Raw genomic sequence first — 27095 nt, 5'->3', positions numbered from 1 at the left:
CTACCCTTCTTAGCTCTCCGTCTCCATACAAGTTTGTATAAAAAGCAAAATGATCAGGGGGCAGATTCTCATTTGTACTATGCACCTCTTCAAGGAGCCTTAAGGTGAAACTTTTACTTGTCAGTGTGAGGCAAAGGGATTGTTGTGTACATGAAAATTCAGGCACAGAAGTTCATTGGTAGCTTATCCAAATAATTTCGAGTCTGCAAAACTGTGCTGGAAATCTCACAAGATTTCTTGGAAGATTTCAGACATGCCCAATACTGGAAATAGCTTTAAAACAGCTTTCGCTGTAGAATGTTAACAAAAAAAAGTTCAGTTTCAGTTTTTTTCTAGATAAAGATGGACGAGGACTTGGGGGAGCAGCCACCTTTTCCCAAACCACTTTGCTCATCCTTATGTTTAAAGCAAGATATAGCCATTCCTAGATAACCTGGGTCCCAGCAAGGATCCCACCACTATTACAAAGACTTTCAAGTGAACTGCTGACTAAGCTAGAAACATTTTCTTTAAGTCCACTGTGAAATGAATTAAATGTTCAGTGTAGCTATTAGAGCATTAATGGGCCACTGTATTCCACAGATGAAGAATAATGACCTTGCTAAGTGGCAAATGGGTGACAGAGTGTAAATGATGCATTCTCAGTCAAAAGCACAGATTAAAAAGTGAAGGCTTCAGACAGAAGGTTAACAACTTTTGAATAATTTTTACAAAGGGCAGTATATGAAATGAAGAATTAACCAGGGATGCTGGAGAAGGAGCTGAAATGCATACTGATGCCTCTACTGTAATTTATATGAAGGATAAATGCCAGCACTACTTTCTAAGGTCAAGTGTGTGTTTGCCAGTTAGAAACCAATTTTATAATGATCAGAAGTGTCACTGACACTTTCATTCAATATTAACTGACAATTGTGATTGCTGGTTATGTGTGGCCATGATGAAAATGAAGAGGATTAATTCAAAAACTTTGGTCCTCTCTTGTTTCAATCTGCTCTTTGATTTAAGCAGATTAATGCTCTGATAGGTCATGGGGTTCAAGTATTGTGCCTTTACTTTGGTATGTTGCTAACAGGGCCGGCTCCAGCTTTTTTGCCACCCCAAGTGGCAAAGCGGGGGAAAAAAAAAGATAAAGCCGATCAGCTCAACCGTGCCACTTCATTCTTCAGTGGCAATTCAGCAGTGGGTCCTTCGCTCCCTCTCTTCCTCTTCGGCAGCACTTCGGTGGCAGCTCTAAGAGGAAGAGAGGGACTGAGGGACCCGCGGCCAAATTGCCGCCAAAGACCCGGATGTGCTGCCCCTTTCCATTGGCTGCCCCAAGCACCTGCTTCCTTCGCTGGTGCCTGGAACCAGCCTGGGTTGCTAAGCATCTTCTGTACAAGATGTTCTATATATTTCACTACTAGTGACTAAAAAGGGCAAGTTAAATGTTCAGCATCTTGCAGCAGGCAGACACCAGCTCACAGGATTGGGCCCATAGGCTGGAGGTGAAGGTCACAGGTTTAAAGCATTTGCTGAGCTGCCGCAGCAACATAAATTATTGCCCAGATGGTTCGTGTCTACTTCTAGCAGTAATGAGTCTCCTAAACTGAGCCAGGCTTGAAGTGGCATTTCTATGTGGAGTCTTGAATTGCACACAAGTTAAACAACTTATTTTCCAGCTTTCTACAGCACCTATGACCATAGTGTCTAAGGACCAGATTATTAAAGGTATTTAGTTGCCTAAAGGTGCAGATAGGCACCTATCTGTGCATCTTTAGGCATCTAAATACCTTTAAAAATGGACCTAAGTGCTTCCAGGTGTGGGAATTTTCTGCTCTTGTCTCCCATCTTTGGATGAAAAATTTCTGCTTGGATATGATTCTATTTTCATTGTGCCAGTTACAGTGGAAAATTATTTGTCAAAGAGGATGGTCTTGCGACGTGTCCTGAAAGAGGTCAGACTCTGATTTACACTTTTCTCCTGGCTGGTCACTCCACAATCGAATCTCCTCATTATGAATTATTAGAAACTTATCAGATTCAGATGAGATTAGAGGTGAACAAATGAGAATACTTAGCGCAGGTATCTTTTGAAGAAGTCATGCCATTGGAAAGACCACCTTCAGTTATGTTTTAAACCAAAATATTACAGAAAAGATCTAAGGACAGGTCATGTTAGATGTTTCTGTCTATGCATTTTTAACTTGGTATACCACTGACTAACATACATATTATGATACTGTCACAGGCAGTCAGCACTGCTAGAAAAGAGATCTGTTTTAGCTGAAGTCATAATTGCATAGAGACAATTGAAGGTTTTCATTGTGCATGTGATGTGATAGACATAAGACAATACTGAAAAATTATGTTAGAAATACATTTTGAAAGTCATCTTAAGAGTAATTATCTTGTAACAAAAAAAATTGAAATGGTTGAGGCTATTGTAAAGTACAGGGATTGTGAAATACATATGGAATAAAATATTCATCATTTCATCGCATCGAATATAGCATTTTTCTTTCTTTAGGCATTTATTTTTATCTGTGTTTTTTGTGCACTTCCTGTGTGTGGATAGGGTGGAAAAGTCTAAATTTAGGTCGAATTATAACTGATTGATCTAAATTTGATATTGTTATTTGATGTTCTTCAGATAGTTTTAATCTGTTTTATTTTCATAGTTAGCTATAAAGGTGGCCCTGTGAAGCAACGAACTGATGGGCAGGATCCCCTCGGAGGCTAATATGAGGGGGAAAGGATTCCAGGAGAGCTGGCTGTATTTTAAAGAAGCCTTATTGAGGGCGCAGGAACAAACCATCCTGATGTGCAGAAAGAATAGCAAATATGGCAGGCAACCAGCTTGGCTTAACAATGAAATCTTTGGGGAGCTTAAACACAAAAAGGAAGCTTACAAGAAGTGGAAACTTGAACAGATGACTAGGGAAGAATATACAAATATTTCTCAAGAATGCAAGGGTGTAATCAGGAAGGCCAAAGCACAATTGTAGTTACAGCTAGCAAGGGATAAGAAGGGTTTCTACAGGTATTTTAGCAACAAGAAGAAGGTCAGGGAAAGTGTTGGACCCTTACTGAATGGGGGAGGCAGCCCTAGTGACAGATGATCTGGAAAAAGCTGAAGTACTCAATGCTTTTTTTGCCTCAGTCTTCACAGACAAGGTCAGCTCTCAGAGTGCTGCACTGGTCAGCACAGTATGGGCAGGGCTGGCGCAATCCATTAGGCGACATAGGCGGTTGCCTATGGTGCTATCATTTGGGGGGCGGTGGCCAGATCTTCGGCTGCCCCGGTCGTCGGCGGTATTTTGGGGGCGGGACCTTCCGCCACCTCTGTCGGGGGCGGTATTTCGGGGGTGGGACCTTCTGCCAGCTATGGCACCAAAAAAGCTGGCAGCGCTCCTGAGTATGGGGAGGGGGTGAGCAACCCTCAGTGGTAAAATAACAGATTAAGGACTATTCAGAAAAGCTGGACATACACAAGTCCATGGGGCTGGATCCAGTGCATCTGAGGGTGCTGAGGGAGTTGGCTGATGTGATTGCAGAGCCATTGGACATTATCTTTGAAAACTTGTGGCAAACGGGGGAGGTCTCAGACAATTGGAAAAAGGCAAATATGGTGCTCAACTTTAAAAAAGGGAAGAAGGAGAATCCGGGGAGCTACAGACTGGTAACCCTCACTTCAGTCTCTGGAAAAATCAAGTGATCTTGCTTATAGTAACTTTAGACATGTAGCAATGAGGTGTAAGGTCCTTTTTATCTACCTACCAAAATGTTACAATCTGCAATATTAGGCCTGATTCTGATATCACACGTGTTCACTGATATAACTCTATTCACTTCAGTGGAGTCACTCCAGATTTATACCAGTGTAAGTGAGATCAGATGTAGACACACTGTTATTTTTCCCTTCAGATTTTTCTTTCATACATAGGTTTTCTGCACAGGTAAGATCTAGCGTTGTTGTTGGGTTATTTTTTTTTTATTCCCCTGACTCCTTATTTTTTCCTGATGGTCTAAATTTTTATGCAAGATGTTTTTGTTCAAGTATATCCCTGTAGACTTTATGCATATAAATGAATTAAAAAGTGCAATGAAATCTGAGATTTAGAATGCACCTATTATAGCAGCTAGTTGGTGCCAGTGGTGCATAGATGAGAAATAACGGTGCTAGTAAGTGCCAAATGAGAGCCAAAATGTAAATTATGTGTTAATCAAAAGCACTGATTTAAAAACATGAAGACTTCAGACAGAAGGGTAACTACCTTAAAGTAGTTTTTACAAAGAGCTATACAGAAAAGACTTAACAAGGCAGAGATGGAAACAACTTTAGAAAGCACATCCACAACAACTGTGAATAACCTCTCCTGTGTATCATCACAAAGTGTGGACATTACTGTATTCTGCTAGAAACTGACTATTCTCCACTGAGACTCTGTTCAGTCTCACGCCTTCCAAGAAAAATTTGAAGTAATAGATTTACAGTTTTGGATGAGTTGGATCCACATTCATTGTGATGAATGGAACATGATCCTCCTTCCCTGTACTACAGGCCAAAGTCTGCTCTCATATAGGTGCACCTCATTAGTATTGCATGTGTGCATCTGAGAGCAGAATTTTGCCACAAGTCCCACAGCCAGCCACAATATGACACCGGCAACACTGGAAGGTAGACTTAGATTTCTTGAAGTCTATTATGTTTTTCTAATACAAAGAGTTTTGCTAGACTCATCTATAGCTATTACTGTTCTTATCAATACATTAAACTGTCTATTCTGTGGACCAGATTCTCATGATCTTACTTACACAGACTATTTATTTACTTGTTTGTATTACAGTAGTGCCCAGGAGCCCTAGTCTAGGATCCTTGTGCTAGGTACTGTACAAACGCAGAAGGTCACACTGAAGTCAGTGGGACTACTCATAAAGGGCTATACACGGCTGTTACTCTAACAGCATAATCTGTTTTTCACTTGAAGGATCCATGCAGCAGCAACTGCTCTGGTGCCCTACACTGTGTCGTATGTATCCCAAATGAGAGCTCCAGAGCTGCGTCGGCACGACTTCAAGAGAGCACCTCCATTTTATTGAATAGGCTGGCAACTAATATAGAGATCTGAGGGCCACTTTATGCCCTTAGATGTTGAGCCTCTTGGAGTTGAGAGTAAGGTGGGAAGTTACGGTCTCCTTCTTAAAACTTTAACTTATGGCCCCCAGTGGCTAACAAGAAATGAAACTGTGCCTAGTGTGTGTCATTTAATAATACTAAAGTACTGCATTAGCTTGTGTATGCCTATAGATACATTCATGCGTCCTTTTCTCTTCCCCTTACCCTCCCACAACAAAAAGCTGTAAGCAACTACATATGTAAAGTGCATTTGTATGGGTTTTTTAAATGACTGTAGCAATTTGAGCTGTGAATAACGTGTGAAATAAAACAACCTGTTCCACTGCATACAAAATACAAGCAATGCTGTGTTCTCTTTGCAGCACATGCACAGTCAGGCATTATTCAGTTTAACTGAAATGAAAGCGTATCACAGATAGTACAGATACAAATATGCGTACACTTTAGGCAAATCCCTGAAATGCACAGGCACAGTATGAGGAGTTTTAGGACAGAGGGCAAGCATAAAAAATGCTGACTTCCTTTGCCTTTAAACGGCTAAGTTAGAAAACCTCAGTGGTGTTGTAACATAGTTTTATTTGTGAAGATTTTCAAAAGTGGATGCTTAAAGTTGGACACTTAAGTCCATATTTAGGAGTCTAAATAAGTGACCTGACTATCGAAAGTGTTGCACTCCCAGCAGCTTCCACTGAAGTCACCACTTTTGAAAATCAAGCCATCTATCTAATTACCGAAATAAGGATTGAGATGTCTCGCTTTAAGTATTCACTTTTTAAGATCTTGGCCTCAGTATTTTCTTCAGTTCATACCTAAACATGATTGGAGACAAATGAAATTTGACCACACAATGCTGATGTCACTTTAAAATCATCTCTATGATGAAGCAAGGGGGTGGGAGGATTTCAGTGTTGAGTAGCACAGAGCTCTTTGCGAATGTCCGTATGATACACCTCGTTTTGTTTTTGTGGACAGGCAGGGCTGGCTGTGGTTATGTAAGTACATTTTGTCTTTTTCTCACTGTGATCCCCCAAGTGGATAAAGTATGAAATTTCCTAAACTGGAATTTCTCTCTAATGGCAGTAGTGATCACAGGGACTGGGTTTTCAATCTAATGTTAAGGCAATTTGCTTGGTATCTTTCGTCCCCCCCTTTGTGTTTTACACTTTAGCACTTATGTTGCTCTCATCATATAACAATGAATTCCACATTACATGAATGTAGGTGTCCAGGCTTCCAGCTGTGTGGTTTTTTGTTTTTGTTTTTTTATATGTATATATATATTTCCACCTACAGAATATTCTATCCAATTAATTCTCTTCTCTTCTCTTTTTGGCTCCACAGAGTTGGGGGATGGATAAACCCAATTTGCCAGATCTCTTTCCTACAATTTATTATCTAGTGCTTTTTCTACTCTAGTTTTAAGGATCTGAAGCAATGGGCTTTCTACTAATTTCCTTGGCAGACTATCCCAATATCTACTATCTATTTTCTACCTTAGACTAAAGTGGTAATATTGGACCTGATCCAAAGCTCACTGAATTTAATAAAAGTCTTTGCATTGACTTCAGTCATCTTAGGTTCAGGTCCATTGTGCTCTCATTGTACTATAATATAATCCAGTTTGATATTAATTCATATGTTCAGGTTTCCAGTAGTTAAACCAGAATGTGTAAATTCCTGGGAGTTCAGTAGTTGCTATGAGCAAAGAGGGTAACCAAATTCGCTATAGGCTGCTCAAGAAATTCAAATCTTTGTTCATGCCTTTCCTTCGCCACTGAGATCAGGATCCTGTATTATTTTGGCCAAGACAGCAAAATCTGACTCAGGAACGGGTTTGACAGTCAGAATTGCAGTTACACTTATGGATAAACTTGCAATCAAGGTGAAAAGGAATGAGAAATTTGCTTGGTTGGAGAAGGAAGGAAAACAGATTTTCAAATGATCATAAACTGAGCAAGTTTCTAAGCAGTTTCTCTATAGCTGTCGTCTCCCTATTGTATAAGTAAGAAACACTTTGTGTACTCTTCTTTATGTAAGAGAATGGAAAAAGAGCTTGCAGAGTCGCTTGTCCTACTTTCACCGAATGCTGATTCTATATTAGACCGAGATGATTGTCTTCTTGTAGTGAAGCAACTGCAAGCTCCCATTAAAAACCTGCATATTTGCTCTTTCTCTAGCAAAACAGTGTTTTCTTAGGCTACAGCTACACTGCAGAGCTGACGGCGGTGCAGCTACACCGATGCTGAATAAGCCACACCCCTGAGTGACATAAGTTACACCAACCTGAGTGCCAGTATAGACAGTGTTATGTCGGCAGGAGAGTTTCTCCCACTGACAGAGCTACCACCACTCATGGGGGCTGGAGTATTTAAGCTGAGGGGAGAGCTCTCTCCCATCATCTTAGAGTGTCTGCACTAGCAGCTATAAGCTATGAATTGTAGCCATAGCCTTAGTCACACCCCTGAGAGACATAACTTACACTGACGTAAGCTGTAGTGTGTGCATAGCTTTAGTAAAACTGTAATAGAATGGGACCATCCTAAGGCTTAATGTGCATTATATTAATCAGGGTTTGGGTAGCACTGTATATATGACATGAAATGGTTTCCTTCTTCTTATTTGAGCTACTGCCCATAGAAAAGCCAGGGTAATGTGTGCCTTCCATCATCAGAATTCATTTTAGCTGAGCTGATGCAGACAATCATTTATGGGGCTGTATCTGGAGACTCTGATATATCCCTTTATATAAGGTGATGTGAAAGTAATGAGAAGATTGAACCAAGCTTAATCAGAATATCACCGTGCAATATTCATCAGCATTTAGCTTGCTGTGATTAAAGATATCGAAAGTTATAAAGCTATTTTAAGAAATTCATTGAGACTCTAAATCTAAGCTTGTGTGTCTTGAAATTTGACTGAAGTATACAGTAGGTGTTACCAGAATAGTTCATATTAGAGCATGAGGGGACAGATCCTCAAAGTATTTAGGTGCCTAAAGAGCAGTTAAAACCTAAATGGGATTTTCAAAAGCACCAAAGTGAATTTAGGCACCTAACTCCCATAGGTTGACTCATTTTGGTGCTTTTGAAAATCCCATTGGTGCTTATCTCCATCTTCAGGTGCCTGAATACATTTCAGAACATGGGCCTTACTCCCTCTTCAGAGCAAAGGGGAAACTGGGGAGGATCGTGACTGTGAGGTACAATTTGTTTTCTGGTTAGCTGCTAAGGTGGTGCAGTTATGTGTTGCCCTGAACTCAGGGCAGCTTGTTAGTCTACAGCCGAGCTGTATGGTCAGCAACAAATCCATAAACCCGCATGTCTTAGCTATGTTCTGTAGAGCTGTTAAATATCTCTGAGTGAGACATTTCAATGCCACACAAAACCGGCAACAACTATTTAAAATATTCTGAGACTGCAGGGAAGCTTGGATTTGACTCCAACCAAGGTATAAAATGAGATTATCATTGTAGCTCTTTGTGATAAATGGAGTTTGAGATTCACCTTCCTTTAGATAATGTAGTTGGCTGAAATTCTGCGTGCCTGGCATTGTAGCAGGAGACTTACCCAGTACTTTTTGTTTCAGAGAAGGTTTCCTTATTGTGGAGTACACATGGCCACTCTGAATCAATTACACAGGTCAATCAGATGCCAGAATTGAGATCGAGTCATAGGAAATACATTTATCATACACACTCACTGGTGCAGGGAGATGGAAATGTTATTTTTCCCCACCAGGAGGAGCAGCTCTACTCTGAGAGGAGGATGGGAGAATTCAAACCCAGAGGAAGACAAATAGATTTTCCATCCCCAACCTCATCCTGGGGCTTGCCACATGGAAAGCTCATCCAGGATTTGCATTTCCCAGACATCCCAGCCACCATCCGTGGTGACCACTTGGGGGCTGCTCTGGCTGGCTTTGGGCCAGAAGATGGACATTTGCCACTTGGGGGGCCTACATGCTGGGATACATTGGCAGCCAGCATTATGTGCTCTGCAGGTTTTATACTGTTGTCACAGGTATGGGACTGCCCCCTGTCTGTTTAATAGTCTCATTAACTTTCCTACTTATCAAATGCATGCACTGATTCCTACAAAATCTATACAGTTGCCAATCTCCCATCAAATTAGATCTTCTGGCTTTATTCCCTTACTATCCTTTATTTTAATTGGTTTAACGCGTCCATGCAATCTACAGGGTCAGAATACTTTCCCTTTTCAGTGGGACCATGTCTGGCACAGAAACCTATTTGCTCTCCAAACAGAAATTTCAACACTGATTTAGCCAACATCAAAGCCAATCTCTACCAGTCTATGATGGCAAAAATCAAATAAACATGCCTTCTTATATCTGAAGTTGAAGGAGAATGACTTTAAAAATCATGGTATGAACCTGTTTAAGGTTTTTAATCATTTTGCTTTAGACTTAGCACCTAATGGTACTCCCTGGGTTAAGTCAATGAAAGTTTCACTAATCTCTAGTGAATAGAAGCAAGACTATATTCTTAAGATTGACAAATACATTTCCAAACAGAATACTCTTTAAAAGCAGCTCTTATTTTATCACAAGATGTTTTCTAAGCAAATCTGGTCTCCCTGAGTCACCCACCTCAGTGTTCCTACTCTTGCTCTGACCTGTCTCTTCACTTTCAGATGCCTAACCTCCTTGGGATCTTTTGTAAACCCCACCAGGCACCAATTTTCATGTCTAGGTGCCTAAAACCCTTTGTAACTCTGACCACAGGTCCTATAGTTCAAGCTGTAGAAAGACTCAGGCTTTTAGCTGTGGAGATTCTCCATGCTGGACAAGATGACAGTTGTCATGCCTTAATGTTGAAGTTTGAACATTTTGCAAGTTCATATTGTTTACATGATTTTTTGTTTTCAGAAATTTACTACTATCTCATGCAGGAATTTTCTGCTAATCTACTGCTAGTATTAATATTCCTGTGATAATCCTGCTGCAAATTCTTCAGCTCAGTGCTCTGGGGAAGAAATAGCAACTAATGGAATGGCTATTAGTGCAAGGATGGACGTATGTTGATTGCTTTGGGGAAGGTGTTTCTAAATTACTGCAGAATAAGAACATAAAGTATATTTCATGGAGATAGGTCACGGATGAATTGTTATTTCCCAGTAGCTCTGCAGAGTATGAATTTTGGTAATAATGCTAAAGCTAATAATTGTATTTCTAAACCACCTTCCCCAGCACTTTGGACACAGCTCCATGACTCCTGATAAATGGGGCCCTACCAAATTCACAGCCATGAAAAACGCATCACGAACTGTGAAATCTGGTCTCCCTTGTGAAACCTGGCTATTGCAGGGGGGTTGCAGTGCATTCAGAGCTGGGTGGCTGAAGAGTGGCAGCTGCTGGCACCATTTCTGAAGGTAGTGCCACCACCACCAGCAATGCAGAAGTGAGGGTGGCATGGTATGGGAGGAGTGGCCACCTGGGGGGAGGGGGGACATGGCCGGTCTTCTGGATGTTTATGTGGGTGACTGCCCAGTGTGCCGTGGTCAGGGGGGTGCTGTTGTCGCTCTCTCTCTCACACACACACACACACACACACACACACACACACAGCCAGTACCAAGGCCCCTTTAAGCTCTGGGCCTGGAGCTGGGATGGGGCAGGGTTAGGAGCACCCCAGTCAGGGGCTCCTACCATCCACTGAACTCCAGCTGCTAGTCCTGATTGGGCTGGGGAGGGACGGGACTTCCTCTTCCCCTGCACAGACCACTCCTGGGGCCAGGTCAGACCCACCTCTGGGAACTGCCCCAGGCTGCAGGAAGCTGTATGGCTGCTGGCTGGGAGCCCAGCTCTGAAGGCAGCACTGCCACCAGCAGCTGTGCAGAAGTAAGGGTGGCATTGTAAGGTATTGTCACCCTTACTTCTGTGCAGTTGCTGGCTGGGAGCCAAGCTCTGAAGGCAGTGAAGCACAGAAGTAGGGAGGTCACAGTATTGCCAACACTTACAATAGCCATGTGACACCCCCCCAATTCCCTTGAACCTCCTTTTGGGTCGGGACCCCCATGGTTAGAACACTGTGAAAGTTCAGATTTAAATATCTGAAACTGTGAAATTTAAGATTTTTTAAAATCCTATGACTATGAAGTTTACCAAAAGGGACCCTGAATTTGGTAGGGCCCTACTGATAAATACAATAAAGGAATACAAAGACCACTGCCTACCGTGCTGACCAGTATTATCTCACTATGTCCTTGTGCTCCCTCTCTGTGTCTGTATCTACCTGATGTCTCTTTTCTTGCACTTATATTGTGAACTTTTTGGTACTGTCATTATGTTCTGTGTTGTACAGCACCTAGCGCCATGGGGTCCTGGTCCATAGAATCATAGAGTATCAGGGTTGGAAGGGACCTCAGGAGGTCATCTAGTCCAATCCCCTGCTCAAAGCAGGGCCAATTCCCAACTAAATCATCCCAGCCAGGGCTTTGTCAAGCCTGACCTTAAAAACCTCTAAGGAAGGAGATTCCACCACCTCTCTAGGTAACCCATTCAAGTGCTTCACCACTCTCTGAGTGAAAAAGTTTTTCCTAATATCTGACCTAAACCTCCTCCACTGCAACTTGAGACCATTACTCCTTGTTCTGTCATCAGGTACCACTGAGAACAGTCTAGATCCATCCTCTTTGGAACCTCCTTTCAGGTAGTTAAAAGAAGCTATCAAATCCCCCCTCATTCTTCTCTTCTGCAGACTAAACAATCCCAGTTCCCTCAGCCTCTCCTCATAAGTCATGTGCTCCAGCCCCCTAATCATTTTTGTTGCCCTCCACTGGACTCTTTCCAATTTCTCCACATCCTTCTTGTAGTGTGGGGCCCAAAACTGGACACAGTACTCCAGATGAGGCCTCACCAATGTCGAATAGAGGGGAATGATCACATCCCTCGATCTGCTGGCAATGCCCCTACTTATACAGCCCAAAATGCCATTAGCCTTCTTGGCAACAAGGGCACACTGTTGACTCATATCCAGCTTCTCGTCCACTGTAACCCCTAGGTCCTTTTCAGCAGAACTGCTTCCCAGCCATTCGGTCCAAAGTCTTTAACAGTGCATGGGATTCTTCTGTTCTAAGTGCAGGACTCTGCACTTGTCCTTGTTGAACCTCATCAGGTTTCTTTTGGCCCAGTCCTCTAATTTGTCTAGGTCCCTCTGTATCCTATCCCTACCCTCCAGCGTATCTACCACTCCTCCCAGTTTAGTGTCATCTGCAAACTTGCCGAGAGTGCAGTCCAGGCCATCCTCCAGATCATTAATGAAGATATTGAACAAAACCGGTCCCATGACAGGGGCTCCTAGGCACTACCGAAGTACAAATAAATAATAACAATGTGAATGAAGATGCAATACCAGTAAGAGTTTTTTTATGAAAACCTTCTACTGTAATCTATGAAAACAATAAGATATTACATGGCTGGGGTGGGGGAGGAGCCAAAGTGTCTGCATATGAGAGAGCAGGAGTTTTGAGCGCCTATAAAATTTTAAAGCAGAATGTTTTTAAGTATTGCTTAAAAGTGGCAAAGGATGAATTGAGATGGATGTAAAAAAGGCAACAAATTTCACACTAGAGAGGCCAGCAGGGCAAAGTTGCAAACCAAAGTATGGTGGTCGAATGCCAAAGGGGCTAGAGTTGTCAGAATGCAGATGTCAGGAATGAAGTATGGGATGACTCTGCATTGACGAGACCACGGGTGGGCAAACTATGTCCCGCAAGCCAGATTCGGTGCCTCGGGACTTTGGATCCAACCCGCGGGATTGCCTCCCATGGTGCCGCAGGCACCATGCTGCTCTCAGATGTGGCCAGCACCACTTCCCTGTAGCCCATGCCTCCAGGCACCGCCCCCACAGCTCCCATTGGCCGGAAACGGGGAACCGCGGCCAATGGGAGCTTCGGGGAGGTACCTGGAGACACAGCAAGGACAACGCACGTGGAGGCCTTCCCCCCCGGTGGCCAGTCAAGGTCTGATCCAATCATAAGGCGTGGGGAGCCCCGTGCTGCACACCTCTTCTTTATCAGGGCTCTGGCTTGATGTCTGACTTCAAATTTCAGATATGTCAGGCAACTATTTATAGACCAGTCTGTCATGTCATCAGCTCTTTGTCTGTTTACTAAGTCTTTCACCCATAACTCCAGGAAAACATCTCCGGGCAGGCCACCATTATTCAAGACATTCCATTTCCTCTTATGAACATGACAAAGTTGTTTTGCACAGACCGTCCTTGACCGCTCATAACCTTAAATCCTCGCTTCAGTTACCGACACACAACTCACGTACTCATGTCAAGCACACAGCATGTACATTGGGTCTTAATGGCCTATAGCGTATTACAACATCTACTACTATGTATCCCAACTGATAAAGGTGACAGTGTTATAATATACTTAGGCTTCTGTAAGGCACTTGACTTGGTACCACAAGATATGTTGATTAAAAAGCTAGAAAGATATAAAATTAACATGATACACATTAAATGTGTTAAAAACTGCATAACTGATCATCTCAAAATGTAATTGTAAATGGGGAATCCTAACTGAGCAGGCATGTTTCTAGTAGGGTCCTGCAGGGATTGGTTCTTGGCCCTAATTTAACATTTTTATCAACGATCTGGAAGAAAACATAAAATCATCACTGACAATGTTTGCACAAAAATTGGGGGAGTGGTAAATAATGAAGAGGACAGGTCACGCATAGAGCAAGGATTGCTTGGTAAACTGGATACAAACAAACAAACAAAATGCATTGTACTATAGCTAGATGTAAATGTATACATCTAGGAAAAAAGAATGTAGGCCATATGTACACGATGGAGGATTCTATCTTGGGAAGCAGTGACTCTGACAAGGAGTTGTGCATCATGGTGGATAATCAGTTGAACATGAACTCCCAGTATGATGCTATGGCCAAAAAGGCTAATGTAATCCTCAGCTGCATAAGCAGGGGCTTCTCAAGTAGGAGCAGAAAGGTTACCTTATGTCTGTATTTGGCACTGGTGCGACTGCTATTGGAATACTGTGTCCAATTCTGCTGTCCGTAATTCAAGAAGGATGTTGATAAACTGGAGCAAATTCAGAGAAGAGCCATGAAAAAGGACCAGAAAACATAGGCCTTGCACTAATTTGGATTTGGAGAGTGGTGGTGGAAAATGTTAGTGACATCAAGGATGTGGTAGGTGGGTCGATAAAACTACTGGTTACTTTCACAAAGGAAGAGGGAAGGGATGGAACCAGGCTGCAAACTGATTGTAGGAGTTTTCAGGGAAGGTACTAAAGGAGAAAGATAGTATCAGAGGGGTAGCCGTGTTAGTCTGGATCTGTAAAAGCAGCAAAGAGTCCTGTGGCAGACGTCTGTTAGTCTATAAGGTGCCACAAGACTCTTTGCTGCTTTTAAGGAGAAAGATGTGACTCATTTGGGAGATGGCTAGGACCCAAAGAACAGAAGGGAAGATCTCAAAGCAGTGAGAATAGAATAGAAAATCTCTGGCATATGAAGGGTTTGAGACGTTCCTTATAATGTTCATCCATCATTACTTCATAATAGCTCTGCAACTGGCTCATGTCACCATGACAGGATGAAATGCATTATGAACATGAACTGAGACCATTGCAAATAACTGGAATTTTTTTTTAATAGAAAGAGTAAATTATTGAGCCAACTTCTGCCATCTGTATAAAGGGAACACTTCCCATTGACTGGTAGTTTTGCCTGAGTAAGGGCTTTGAGGTTTTTCTTATATGATTTAAATTATAGGCTAATATGGTTTTCAAAATGCCAGTTAATACCATGATGGGTGAGGTAATATCAGTCAGCTGAACGTTAAATAATAAAGAGTTAGCATTTACCGCACTATTCATCTTCAGGCCGATTTACCATGGTGGGCCATTATGATACAGCTGTCTTTTGGGGCAAGAAGGAGGGATGAAGCCACAGTGCTCCAGAGACACAGAAGGCAGTCAGCAGAGGCTTCGCAGCTGCTGCTGCATCCTTTGGTGGAAAGAAGCTTATAGCCCTATGTGTGACCAGCTAGCTCCACTGGTCAGTGGATGGTGGAGGAGGACACAGGCATGGCACTAGCTCCTCTCTGCACCCTCTTTGGGGTATTATGCATTCCCAAGAGGGCACAAAGGCTATAATTCTGCTGCTCCTCACATGGAATACACAAGGGGGAGAGAAGCACCTTTCTTTGCTGTGTATCTGGTGCTACATAATGAATCCAAACAGGTAGGATTCCTGGTTAGATAGGTAAGTATTATCCCTGTATTAGAGGTGAGGTAAAGCGCTAAACTGGCTTTTCCAAAGCCACAGAGAATCAATTTTGGGCCAGGATCTGGGGACAGACCTCAGGAGTTCTGGGTACTCATTCATGCATCCAGACTTTAAGACCCTTTTGTAATGTTAATGCTGTAATGCCATAATGCTACCAATTCTAGCATTTTTCTAAGTACCATGGAGGGAGACAGTTGGATTTTCTTATTCTAATTTAGCTGAACCAAAGAGCATGCTAGGTTAAGCGATACAAATGCCTAACTGCATGCACAATGCTTAGTCCCAGAATACATCCTGGCTCATTATACTATGCTAGAAATGATTATAACTGTTCCATGTCCACATCACTAGGTATCTGTGTGACAAAAGTAAAGGAAATATCAGAAAAGAAATGCCAATATTCCATCAATGAACATTGTACAGTTCCCACAGCTCATTAATTCAATCCCTTAGGGTATCAAAACAGATAAAGAACTAAATAAATGGAATTAGATGCCAACAAAGGAAGCCTTTATTTCAGTTCTTATGCCTGTAATGACACTATGATAATTACCACACATCTCTTCATCTTATGCTGTACAGTGCAAGATTATGGAAATTGTATGGAGTGTCATTTATTATTTCAGGATGAGTGATGTAACATTTACAGTAAAAAATAGCAAGTCTTCAGAGCATACTTAAAAATAGTTTTAGGACCAATTAGAAGACAAGGAATTAACTTGATTAACCTTAATGCAGAACATTCATCCAAAACAGAACATGTATACCAGAAGCCTGGCACACCATCTAAATTAAAATCTGTAAGGTTTTTCTTGTTATTTACCCAGCTGTCTCTTCCCTTATGTATATATACTTCCATGTAGGAAGTTTGGTCTTGAGTTTGGCATTCTGAATGTTCATTAAGGAGATAAATCATGCCCATTCCTCCATGAGTTTGGAAGGCTTCATTATATTGGAACAATGCCATCTGTTGGCAGGATTCAAGGGGCATGTGGTCTTTGTGCAGTGCAGGCACCATCTCCCTGAACATGCGCAGTGGTAGAAACAGGGGGTGGGGTTTAAATAATCCACTGCTACATGGCTTCTCCCCACCAACACATACAGTGGGGTAGGGAGCACTGCAGTCAGCAGGCTGCAGTCACAAAGAAACTCTGTTGCCACCATGTGCCTGGCGGGTTCCCCTCGTTCCTCCTGTCTAATTTTCCAGCACCCAGATGAGATACTTGGTTTGGATGCCAGGGAGAGGATTTGGGATGTAAAGAATAAAGTGTAATGTGGCAGAAAGCACCAATTCAAGAGGCCAGCTCATTTGGGAGGGGGCGGGAGGAGGTATTCTGTGGTTCTACCTCTCACATGTTGAGGAACATAGTCCCTGTGAGCTGTGTATTTCCTGTGTACGTTGGAAGCAGTGTCGGCCTTACAAGCTAATCTAGGAACACTGAGAAACAGTGGGGAGGGGTTGTCATTTTGCTTCTTTTCCAGCAGGAGTCTTCAGTCTGTTATTTTATTTGTATTTATTTATTATTTGCATTGTGGTAGCACCTAGGAGCCCCAGTCATGGACGATTGTGCTAGGTGCTGTACAAACACAGAACAAAAAGTGGTCTCTGCCCTAACGAGATTAAAATTTCTGTGCATCCTCACCAGTTTTCCTGAACTGGGCTGTAAAAAAAAGAAGAAGAAGGACACAAGCTGAGCTAATAACTGATTGTTTGGTTCAGTGGTAGTTACAAAAACATATAAAAAAATGATTCTGGTCAAAAGCTGTTAGAATTTTCTGTGAATTGAAAAAAGTCCATTTCAGGTCTGTTCCAGAGTGGGAATTCAGACCTGGGTCTCCCACATCCCAGAGGAGTGCCCTAACTATTGGGATATAGGTCAGGGGGTGGGGCCAGCGGCATCACCCCCACCATCTCCTCCTCCTCTGGGCATTCTGTGGATGGCCAAAAACATTCGTGTCAAATTCGCAAATATTTGTGGGTTGACTGAAACAGCATTTTCAGCAAATAAACTATTCATCTGACCAGTTTTGCCCCAAAGACTTTGTCACTGATCCCACAGTCAATGGTTTCACTACTCAAATGGTGCTTCAACCAAAGGGTCACTCCTTCCTAGGACAAGCTCTGACTGATAACAGGTATCTGATTAAAAATAAGTTAAAATAAAGGGTGAAATCCATGCCTTATGAATACAGACATAACCCTCGAAAGAGGGTAGCTGAGGGTTCTGGTGCTATTAATAATTAACTTAAAAAACACTGCAAAATGACATTACAAATACTTCCAACTTTGCAGAACTGAGACAAAGCCCCATGATTTATAAATGCAGTAAATTGGTTCAATAACTGCAGAGAAATTAATTAATAAATAAACTCTCTCGTTATCCAATTTTCCAGCAATATGGAGGCTCATAGTTATATATGAATAAGGGTTTATATCACTGGCACTAGAAAAAATTAAGTTTATATCACATCTCAACTTCTTAAGGTTACCATTTAAGAAAATAGTTTTTAGCAAATTATTTAATCAATTAGTTCTTAATTGCTAACGGATGCTTAATAAGTCTGATGGCCTAATAATAAGCAATAATTATCCTGTCTTGTAGAAATTCATTAAATACTTAATCATAGCTATATTTTTTAAAGAATCTAATTACATTGTTCTTGCTAACACAGTTCTAAGGTAGTTTTAATCAACTAAACATGCCCGTTACGCTATTCTTGCACCTGAGTAAATACGTTTTCAGCAACTAGGTAAGATTTAAATAACATACAAAAGCAGTCCTATTTCAGGAGAGGACGAGTGCACAAGGTTTGGATTTATTCTGGATAAACCATCAATGTATGATCAACTGTGCAATGAAGGTCCAATCCTATAAGGTATTGAGCACCTTGAACTCCAAGATCAGCCATAAAGACCCAGGAGAATGAATTTTAAAACATCTCAAAATAGGTAAAGCCAAGCCCATTTTTAAAGAGATGCTCAGTCTTCACCAACTATGAACTCTCCTGGACAGTTCTAGGCAGTTATATAGTGACTACCCCATCAGTATGGCCCTGCTTTAAATGTGTTTGTATTTTGAGAACCAAACCCCCAAACCAATGAGGAGGTGGGATACGTCTGTATACCATTCAGAGTGATTATGCTAGGCTGGGTGAAGGGAGAGAATGGACAGAGGAAGCCAAAGAGGTGGAAGGCAGTGAGATAAATTCTGAGTCTGTAAAACAGTTTTGGTTCTTTAAAGCAACAATGTGTTTCAGTCCTGTGTATCATGAGGCTGGTGCAAGGGCCCAGAGAGTCCCTCAAAGAATCAGGTTAAACAACTTCAATCTCGCACAGTGGGAGAAGTGAAAATGAATTTGGAGATACATTAGGGTTATCAGGTTTCAAGTATCCTCCCTAAGGAAATATGTTTTCCCCGTGTAGCTGTTATAGCAGAAAAGTATCAGTGGGGAATACACACTGATCTCCTGTAAAATGCTGGATATTGAGACACTGAAGTGCTGCATCATAAAACGGGACTGACATTTTAAACACACTGTAAGATATTGTAAGCATCTCTCTCTCTCTCTCTAGTCCACTGAATCCCATGTAACATTTCTCCATGCTGGATTATTTTGTGTTATATTGAAAAGACATGTAAGTGAAAAAAAAAAGGAAGCAGACTCATCCAGGAAAGATGTTGCCTCAACAAATGTTGCAAATGAATGTAAAAGGGACAGGGATGGAGGGGGCAATAAAATAAAAAGCTTGGCAGATGTTCTAGGAAAGGCTGGTGGTTAAATAAAGATTGCCTGAAACTAATCATAGGTTTCTGCTACAACTGTTTATACTGGCTTCACGTAGTTAATTATTATGGGATTCAATGCAAAAACAACATTGACCAAAGCACTGGCAAAGCATGTGGTAGATTTGCCACTGTAGCTTTGAAATGTGTGCTGCCTTCATAAACACCTTTGCTAGTCTATCTACAGAACAAGACACAGCTCTACCCGCCATCTCTGTTTCCGAGTCTTTCAGTACTCGGGGTCCAAGCCTGCAATGTGCTGAATACTGGCAGTTCCTATTGGTTGCTCAGCACTTTGCAGGATAATACCCTTGCCATCTTAACAACCTCGCTGAGGTTGAGTGGCACATCAGATGGAACGGACTTATGGGTAATGGTAATAATGTATCTGACCCTCCTCTTTGCCTGTTTTGGCTCTTGGTAAACCATTTCTGCCACAGTCACAGATCCTAACACCATGGGCATCACTGATCTTTCACACACATGTGCTTTACGTTGATGTAATTACACTGAGAGGGTTAGACCGGTTTTGAGTGAGAAGAGAGTCAAGCTCTATATGTTGTGTTAGTGGGTCTGGCAAAAAAATGGGTGCTTTGATTGATGGAATGTAAGTCAAAGCAAAACTCTCATTAGTGGATTAAGAGCAGGAGCAGACCCTCAGTGGAAGGTTTTCTGATTGTCAGGCTTGATAGTAATTTCACCTACCCACATACGAGTCCCTTCTGTCCCTCCAGGGGTGAAATCCTGACTCCACTGAAGTCAATGGGAAGCCTCCAGCTGAGTGAGGATTTCATCCTCTGATGCTACCAGGTCCAGTTTGGGGTGATGGCATTCTGTAATTAGCTGACGACTTTCCATGACCTCAGTACAAATTTATTTAAATGGGGAAAACAATACGGTATGTGAGGATTTTCTCATGGAAATCTGTGCTCCAGCAGCTGGTGCTGTGTAATGGGAATTATTCAAGTGCTGTTATATATTCATGGGAAATGGAAGTAGCATCTAAAAGTCACTTTGGGAATTTTGATGCTTTAAGAAAAGCGAGATTTTGTAGCAATTTGAAAGGCACATGGTTGTTTCCATTCATCAAGATCACTATTTATGATAACTCCTTGGCAAGACCTGCAAGGATTTCCTGGTAATGCATTAAACCCCAGCTGGCACCAAAGAGTTAGACATAAAAGACTTCCCTGGACTTCACTGAGCTTTGGATCAGGCCCCAAGTGAAGAGGAAGGTGAAACATTACGTTACACCAGCAAAGTGGCAGATACAGGTAATCTAGGCCCATCCCCACTTTGAGTTGTTGCAGAGCCAGGACATGTTCTGCCAGCAGCACAGGGGAGCACTCATACATCTCTGCCCATTTAAGCAATGCAGCATATCCCCCTCCACTCTGGGCACCTAGCCGGGAGAAATGCCTGTACTGTGGGCCTGCCATTCTGCCTAGTCCATGTGCAGGCTGCACAAAGGTGGAGGAAGGCTCTTTTCTTCTGCCTCTCCCCGCCTCCACTGTACACGCACATAATACCTGGGGAAAATATGGCCCATATCACGTATCATCTAGAGGGAATATAATTGCATCGCTCCACGTACATACTTAATAGTTTGACATAGAGTAGTCCTGTCCAGAGAGCTCTTAGGGAATTTATGACAGTTCAAACTAATTGCACATGCATGCTTATTGGATTAATTTGATGTTTATAAATCTTTATTGTACACTGAATAATATCCCTTATTCTTTTTGAATGGGGTAATTTCAGAGTCCTGACCTAAAACTTTCAATAGCATTTCAGTGACTTAGGAACTTAAACCCATTTACTTTCAACGATACTTAACCAGATTGGGCCGGATTTTCAAAAGTATTTAGGTGTCTAAAATGCAGATAGGCACCCAGCATAATGTTTAAAACTCTGAGGAGCATAATTACCATGTGAGTTAGGTACCTATGTGCTTTTGGAAGTCCCATTAGGCACCTATTAGTTACCTCAACACCTTTGAAAATCTGGCCCCAAATGACTATCGCTTTTGAAAATGGGATTTAGGGTCCTAAATCACTTTAGAAAATATTCCCTTATTTGCTTCTTAAATCAAATAAGTTCTGATGTCTATGTATGTGCTACTGTTGACTGCATATGTCTGCCCCATTTGCTCATATAGTCGTGTTATACTTTTCTCATTTGTTACAATGAGAGGTGCTGTATAAAAACAATCTCCTTCCTAAGTATGGTACCAAGAGCCCTCCTCTGTTTCCTTTCACTGTAATGGGTTTTGTTTTTCTGCTTTCCAGGTAAAACCCAGGTGATGGGTGAAATCAAGATTGCATTGAAGAAGGAAATGAAGACTGATGGAGAACAGCTAATAGTTGAAATCCTTCAATGCAGAAATATCACCTACAAGTTTAAATCTCCAGATCACTTACCAGGTACCAGTCAGAAACAACATTATGATACAGTAATGAGCATCAAGCAGGACACTGACTCAGACATTTAATGATATTATTACCATAGGGAAATCATTTTGTTTGTTAAGCAAAATGACGTATTCTGTAGCACTGTCAGGGAAATGGTTTTTTTTGTTCCTGTGAACATTTTTGATGAAAATGTGTTTGTTGAAATTTTTCTTCAAATGTTTTCTGCATTTATGTTGAATTCAAAATGTTTCCGTTTATTGTTTCATGAAAAATGAACATTTTTCAGTTTTGTGTTTTCACAAAAAACAGACATTTCTGGTGGAAATTTCTGTTTTGACAAAAAAAGGTACTTTTCATTGAAAAAATATTTCAGATGAAAAATTCCTACCAGCAATAATATTTTGACAGAGCCATAAAGACATCAAGACTGGTTTTGCAGTCAGTGATACCAGTGTAAATCCAGAGCAACTCCCTTGGCTTCAGTGGAGTGACTCCAGTTTCACTCTGGTGTAAATGACAGCAGGATATGGCTCCATCGTATAGAGAGGTGTATTTTGTCTCTGTGCATCTCATCCATTGAAATCATTAGTGACAATGACACCTTAAGAGTGCCTGTATCATAGGTTGAATTATTCTTCCACAGATCTGTATGTGAAGCTGTATGTTGTCAATATCGCTACCCAAAAGAGAGTAATTAAGAAGAAAACCAGAGTGTGCAGACATGACCGAGAGCCTTCATTTAACGAGACATTTCGATTTAGTCTGAGTCCTGCTGGGCATTCTCTTCAGGTAATTCTGCATCTTATTACAACATAATTTTATATGTCTTCCGGGCTGTGCTGTGGGAATTAGAGATCAAGCTCCCAATCCCAGTGACTCGCCTAACAGGTTACTGAGAAAATAAGATTGCAAAGGAAATAGCACAGTTATCTCCACTCTCTTGCTGTCTTTTAGTAGGTTGAATTCAGTGTACCTAATGTCATGTCTTTAGGGGAAGGATGGTCCTGAAGGTGAATGAATCACAAGACTGAGAGTCAGAAGATTTGGGTACCATTCACAGCTATGCCTCTGACTCATGGACACAGATTCTGCAAGTTGCATAGTCTCTATTTCCCCATCGCTAAAAGGGGATAATGATATTTACTCAGCTCTGCAGAGAACTTTGAGATCTTCAGATGCAAAATGCTACTTAGCAGCCAGGTGTTGTTATCATTTATTAGAAGTAATATACCAAAGCTCAAAGCGATAGATGTGAAGCATAACGCACTGGAGTCGGCTTGTTTAATTTACAATCTGGCACACACCAAAACTTGTGTGGAGCTGCGCCAGGAGGCACAGTCCCTCTCCCTGCTGCTCAGCATGTCAGAGGGACTGTGCACTCTGCTTTCCCCGGTGTGTCCAGCTAGCTCCTTGGGTTGGTGCAAGAGTAGGCAACAGAATACGGTATGTCTCATCTTAATTTTCATTACCTGTTAACCCTAATGTTCTTCTGGAAACACCTCGTCTAAAAATAATGTCTCTTTAATATAGGCAGGACTGATGGCACCACCTACTATTATTATGGCTGCCCAACCTGTAGTTACTTATAACTGCCAGACTTTAACCATATTGGGTTGCAATATTCCATGCAGGGTGTCTGCTTCAGCCTGAATTGGTTTGAAAAATGTCAGCCCACACAGCTGAGCTCTTTCCAAGAAAGAGGCTTCAGAAAATATATTGTTTTGCCCATGTTAAAAAATTACAATGACCTTTCCTTTGAAAAGATCTAGTGCCCCTGTGCTTTGCAGCAGGGACTTGAAATTTGGCAGGGGGGTGGCTTTTGTTTCAGGATGTATCTTCTGCCACCCGCACTGTTCTGTTTGGACCCAGCAGAGAAGTAAACAGACACAGAGGGAGCTAATAGAAACACATCTCCCTGCTGTGTGGTGGCCTTTTTGTCCTGGCTGCAAATCAGAAACCAACATGAAAGTGAGGCTTTGCACTGGCGTGGGGGGGGGGGAGTGCTCAAACATTTAAAGGGACAGGCTATCACACCTATGAAAATCTGCTCAAATCTTACCTTTGAAAAATTGCATGCTCAGAAGATTGGGGTTTTTTTTTCAGTTTTGAGCAGCTAAAATCTCCAAATATTCTGTTTACTCTGGGCATGCTCCAGCTAAAGGCTGAGCAGCACTTCCCTTGCAATTGCAGCTCAGGGCTGGGGTCTGGGACTGGGTTTGAGACTGAGCGCACTGGAAATGAGAACAGAGGGACTGTCATTCCTGTGCTCTAAATGCCTTTCCTGCTGGACCCAGGCAATGTGGAGGCAGAAGCTGCCTGATCTGAAGCTGCATAGGGAGTAAGAGCTGAATCTTCAGAGATGGGGCAGTAGACGGAGACAAGGAGCTTGCAGGGATAGACTGGGTCCAGAGGCTAGGAGGTGGGGAGAAGGAGCCTGGGAGTTGAGGTGGGGAGGTGACTGGGACAGGCAACCTTAATTATGGCATTTCTTAACTTTTGAGTGCTTGAATTTGCAACTTCTATCGTGTTGTTCTGACATAGTTTTCCTGTATAATATTTATATAGTGCCTTTCATCTGAGACTTTAAAAATGCATGACTGACACTCATGAAGATAGCTTCTCAACACCTCTACAGAAGTATTATTGTATCAATTTTACACATGAGGAAAATGAGATAGATAGAGATTAAGTCCCAAATGAACACAACTAGATGTCTAAAACTGGGCTCCCAAAATTATAGGCCATTGTCAAAAATTTGGGCCTTTGTGACTTCACCAAAGCCACATTTTGTGTTTGAACTGAGGATAGAATCCAGAACTGCTGAATTACATTAATCTGTTCTAGCCAGAAGATCACAGAACAAGGAAGTGGAATTGGGGAGAAGCTCTGCATTCACTGCATTCCCTCTCAAATGGGGAAAGATCCTTGTGTAGCAGGCTGTGGGCTGATGTTTCCTTACTGTTCTGCAGGTGCAAATGTAGATGTCAACATTTCTGAATCTTTATTGTACACCAGCAAGTGGCATGTGTAATTCAGTTAATAAGACAATTTTAACCATATTTCTTTTTCTTCCCAGATTCTACTTGTCTCCAATGGAGGGAAGTTTATGAAAAAGACACTGATTGGTGAAGCTTATATCTGGCTTGACAAAGTGGATCTAAGGAAAAGAATAGTAAACTGGCACAAACTGATGGTCAGCTCCACACAAACACATTGAGCAGACATGTCTGCTTAGGGCACTAAACCTTGCAGCGTCTGCTGTAAATGGCATTACTCCAAGACTATAGTTTGATATTGTGTTTAGCTAGGCTTTCAGAATACAAAGTAGGGAAGAGTGGGCTCTGGGCTACACAGCACACTTAAATGAGGGCTAGTCAACTTGTTTTGCTGTAAAAGACAGCAAAGAAAAAACTGAGCCCAGAACTAAAAGCGAGGAAGTTTGAAAAGAAGATTGATATGAGGGCTCCTTGATGTTGGACTCTTTGTGGCTGTCAGGAGAGTAACTCAGAAAGAAATAATGAAGGCTTGAAGGCAGCTGTTAATGCAGAGTTTGGCTGCGGCTGGAAGCAGTGTGTCTGAGAGAGCAATCTGGGTTTCTGTGCAACCAGAAGGAGATCATTTTATGCAAAAGCACCTAGGATGACTGGTTTTTCAAATCTCACTTATCAGAAGTGTAAAACTTGTTCCTCTGCACCTTAGAATCTCTGATAATTTGTTGTTGTGAGATTATGCCACAGGACACAAACTGCAGGCTGTTTGTAGTGGTGGGAACATTATTTTACATGATTTTTTTTCTTTATGTAAAGAGGATACACTATAGGGAATCAGATCAAAACTATTCCATTTGTTTCCATGCGTTAACAGTGGGTGTAGGTCTCTGTCCTGGAATGTAAAGAATAAAAGCACATCCATGGCTATGTTTTTGTTTTTGGAGAGTGGTTGGAAAGAGAAAGGATCACATGGAAACTGCACTAAATAAGGATGGGGGCGGGAGAGAAAGTTTTCTGTGCTAATGAAACTGCAATTCATCCTTCCCTTTGGGTCAGCGGTTTACAAAAGTGGGTTTGTCTCTTTACAGTTTAAGCACTGAGATCGATACTATCATTTCAACTATTCCCTTTTTGTCTCCAGTGATCAGCCTTACCCTTAGACTGTTTAAAGGCAGTAAAAGTTTAAAATATATAGCATATACTCTGAAACATTCGACCCACTGTGCTCATGCTACCCTGCTGTTTGTGGGGTTCTGGATCAACAACAACATGAGTGACACACGCTCCTTCTTGACAGCTAACAAGAAGGAATAACAAAATGTTTACCATCTGGGGACTGAAACATTAATGCGTGTCGAGGATTTCCTTTGAGAAACTCAGGTGAATGACTGGAAATAGTCCATTCAAAAGTGGCTTGTCAGGTATGAAGTATGTAATTAAATGAAGGTCACTGGCAACACTATAACTTAAGGTTGTGTCAGAGCTTCCAAAATAAAAGTTCTATTTTCAGGCGTTTATAACTCAGCAGTAACAATTTCCTTTGGACTGAAACTTTGCGTAGGGGATCTTAAACTGGGTGTGATATTTTTCTTCTTACTCAGATTAAAAGAAAAAGGAAAGTGCTTTCATCATTCTTAAAATTGTAGAAATATTTAAAATAAATTGACATGTGATTAATTCCCTTACCGTTCAAAAATGGCTTCATATTTTATACCTTCATATTTTTAAGTGATTTGGCAGGGGATTACCCTGAAATATCATTGCTTTTTTGTATTTAAAAAGAAAGTGACCAAATTTAAAATGCTGGCAAGTGTTTACTGTGTTTGCCCAACAGGAACTTTTCATACACCATTTTAAGTACCCACGTTGGTTTTTTTACTAGGGATAGCACACCTCAAGATGACTTGCATGGTAAATTCAAATTATTCCTCGGGATAAGAATTATATGCTTTAAATAAAATAGGGATAAGATGAGAAACCAGACTGACTCTGAAAGAGCTATTGTAGTTGTTTAACTTGATGACACTTTTCTACATATTTGTTTTCCATTTATTTATTCAAAATTAAAAATAACACCATGGGAAATGAGTGAAATATAGAGCAACTGGAAAATGTTAGGGATGCACAAACCAAAGAAAGACAAGTAAGTCCAAGTTAAGACTTTGGTGTACCACATTTTACTTGCAACATAATGCATTCCTACCATAAGTTATCATAAAGACACACCAGCACTGTCAGTGGGAGCATGGTGTGTGCTTTGACTTTTAATGTCGTGCTTTCATCAGTGTATAACCCAACTCCGATCTTATGTAATCACAGTCTGTTGGTGATAATATAAAATATCCTAAATAGTGTGATTTATATGGAGAATAAGATTCTTCAAAACCAAAATCTCCAACCAAACCAAAAATCCCTAAGTGGGATTTAAAAAAGAAAAATCTTTCATGTAAGTATTGCTCCTTTGTTGGGTTATTTTAAATGCCTGATGTCTACAGTAAGTCCT

General features: G+C 41.4%; 1 protein-coding gene across 2 annotated transcripts in view; it reads left to right on the top strand.

Moving 5' to 3' along the window:
• Positions 1–25529, top strand: part of PCLO (piccolo presynaptic cytomatrix protein) — a 519980-nt gene extending 494451 nt beyond the window's left edge. For both annotated transcript variants that reach the window (XM_039518832.1, XM_039518825.1), the window contains 3 exons: positions 21480–21614; positions 22246–22391; positions 24679–25529. In XM_039518832.1, coding sequence (XP_039374766.1) covers positions 21480–21614; positions 22246–22391; positions 24679–24819 — 422 coding nt within the window. In that variant the 3' untranslated portion in view covers positions 24820–25529. The remainder of the gene's footprint in view (positions 1–21479; positions 21615–22245; positions 22392–24678) is intronic.
• Positions 25530–27095: the final 1566 nt, after the last annotated feature.

Source organism: Mauremys reevesii, linkage group 1, assembly GCF_016161935.1.
Source record: "Mauremys reevesii isolate NIE-2019 linkage group 1, ASM1616193v1, whole genome shotgun sequence".
Taxonomy (NCBI): Eukaryota; Metazoa; Chordata; order Testudines; family Geoemydidae; genus Mauremys; species Mauremys reevesii.
The sequence above is the reverse complement of the archived record's forward strand: the minus strand, read 5'-3'. Positions and strand labels throughout refer to the sequence as shown.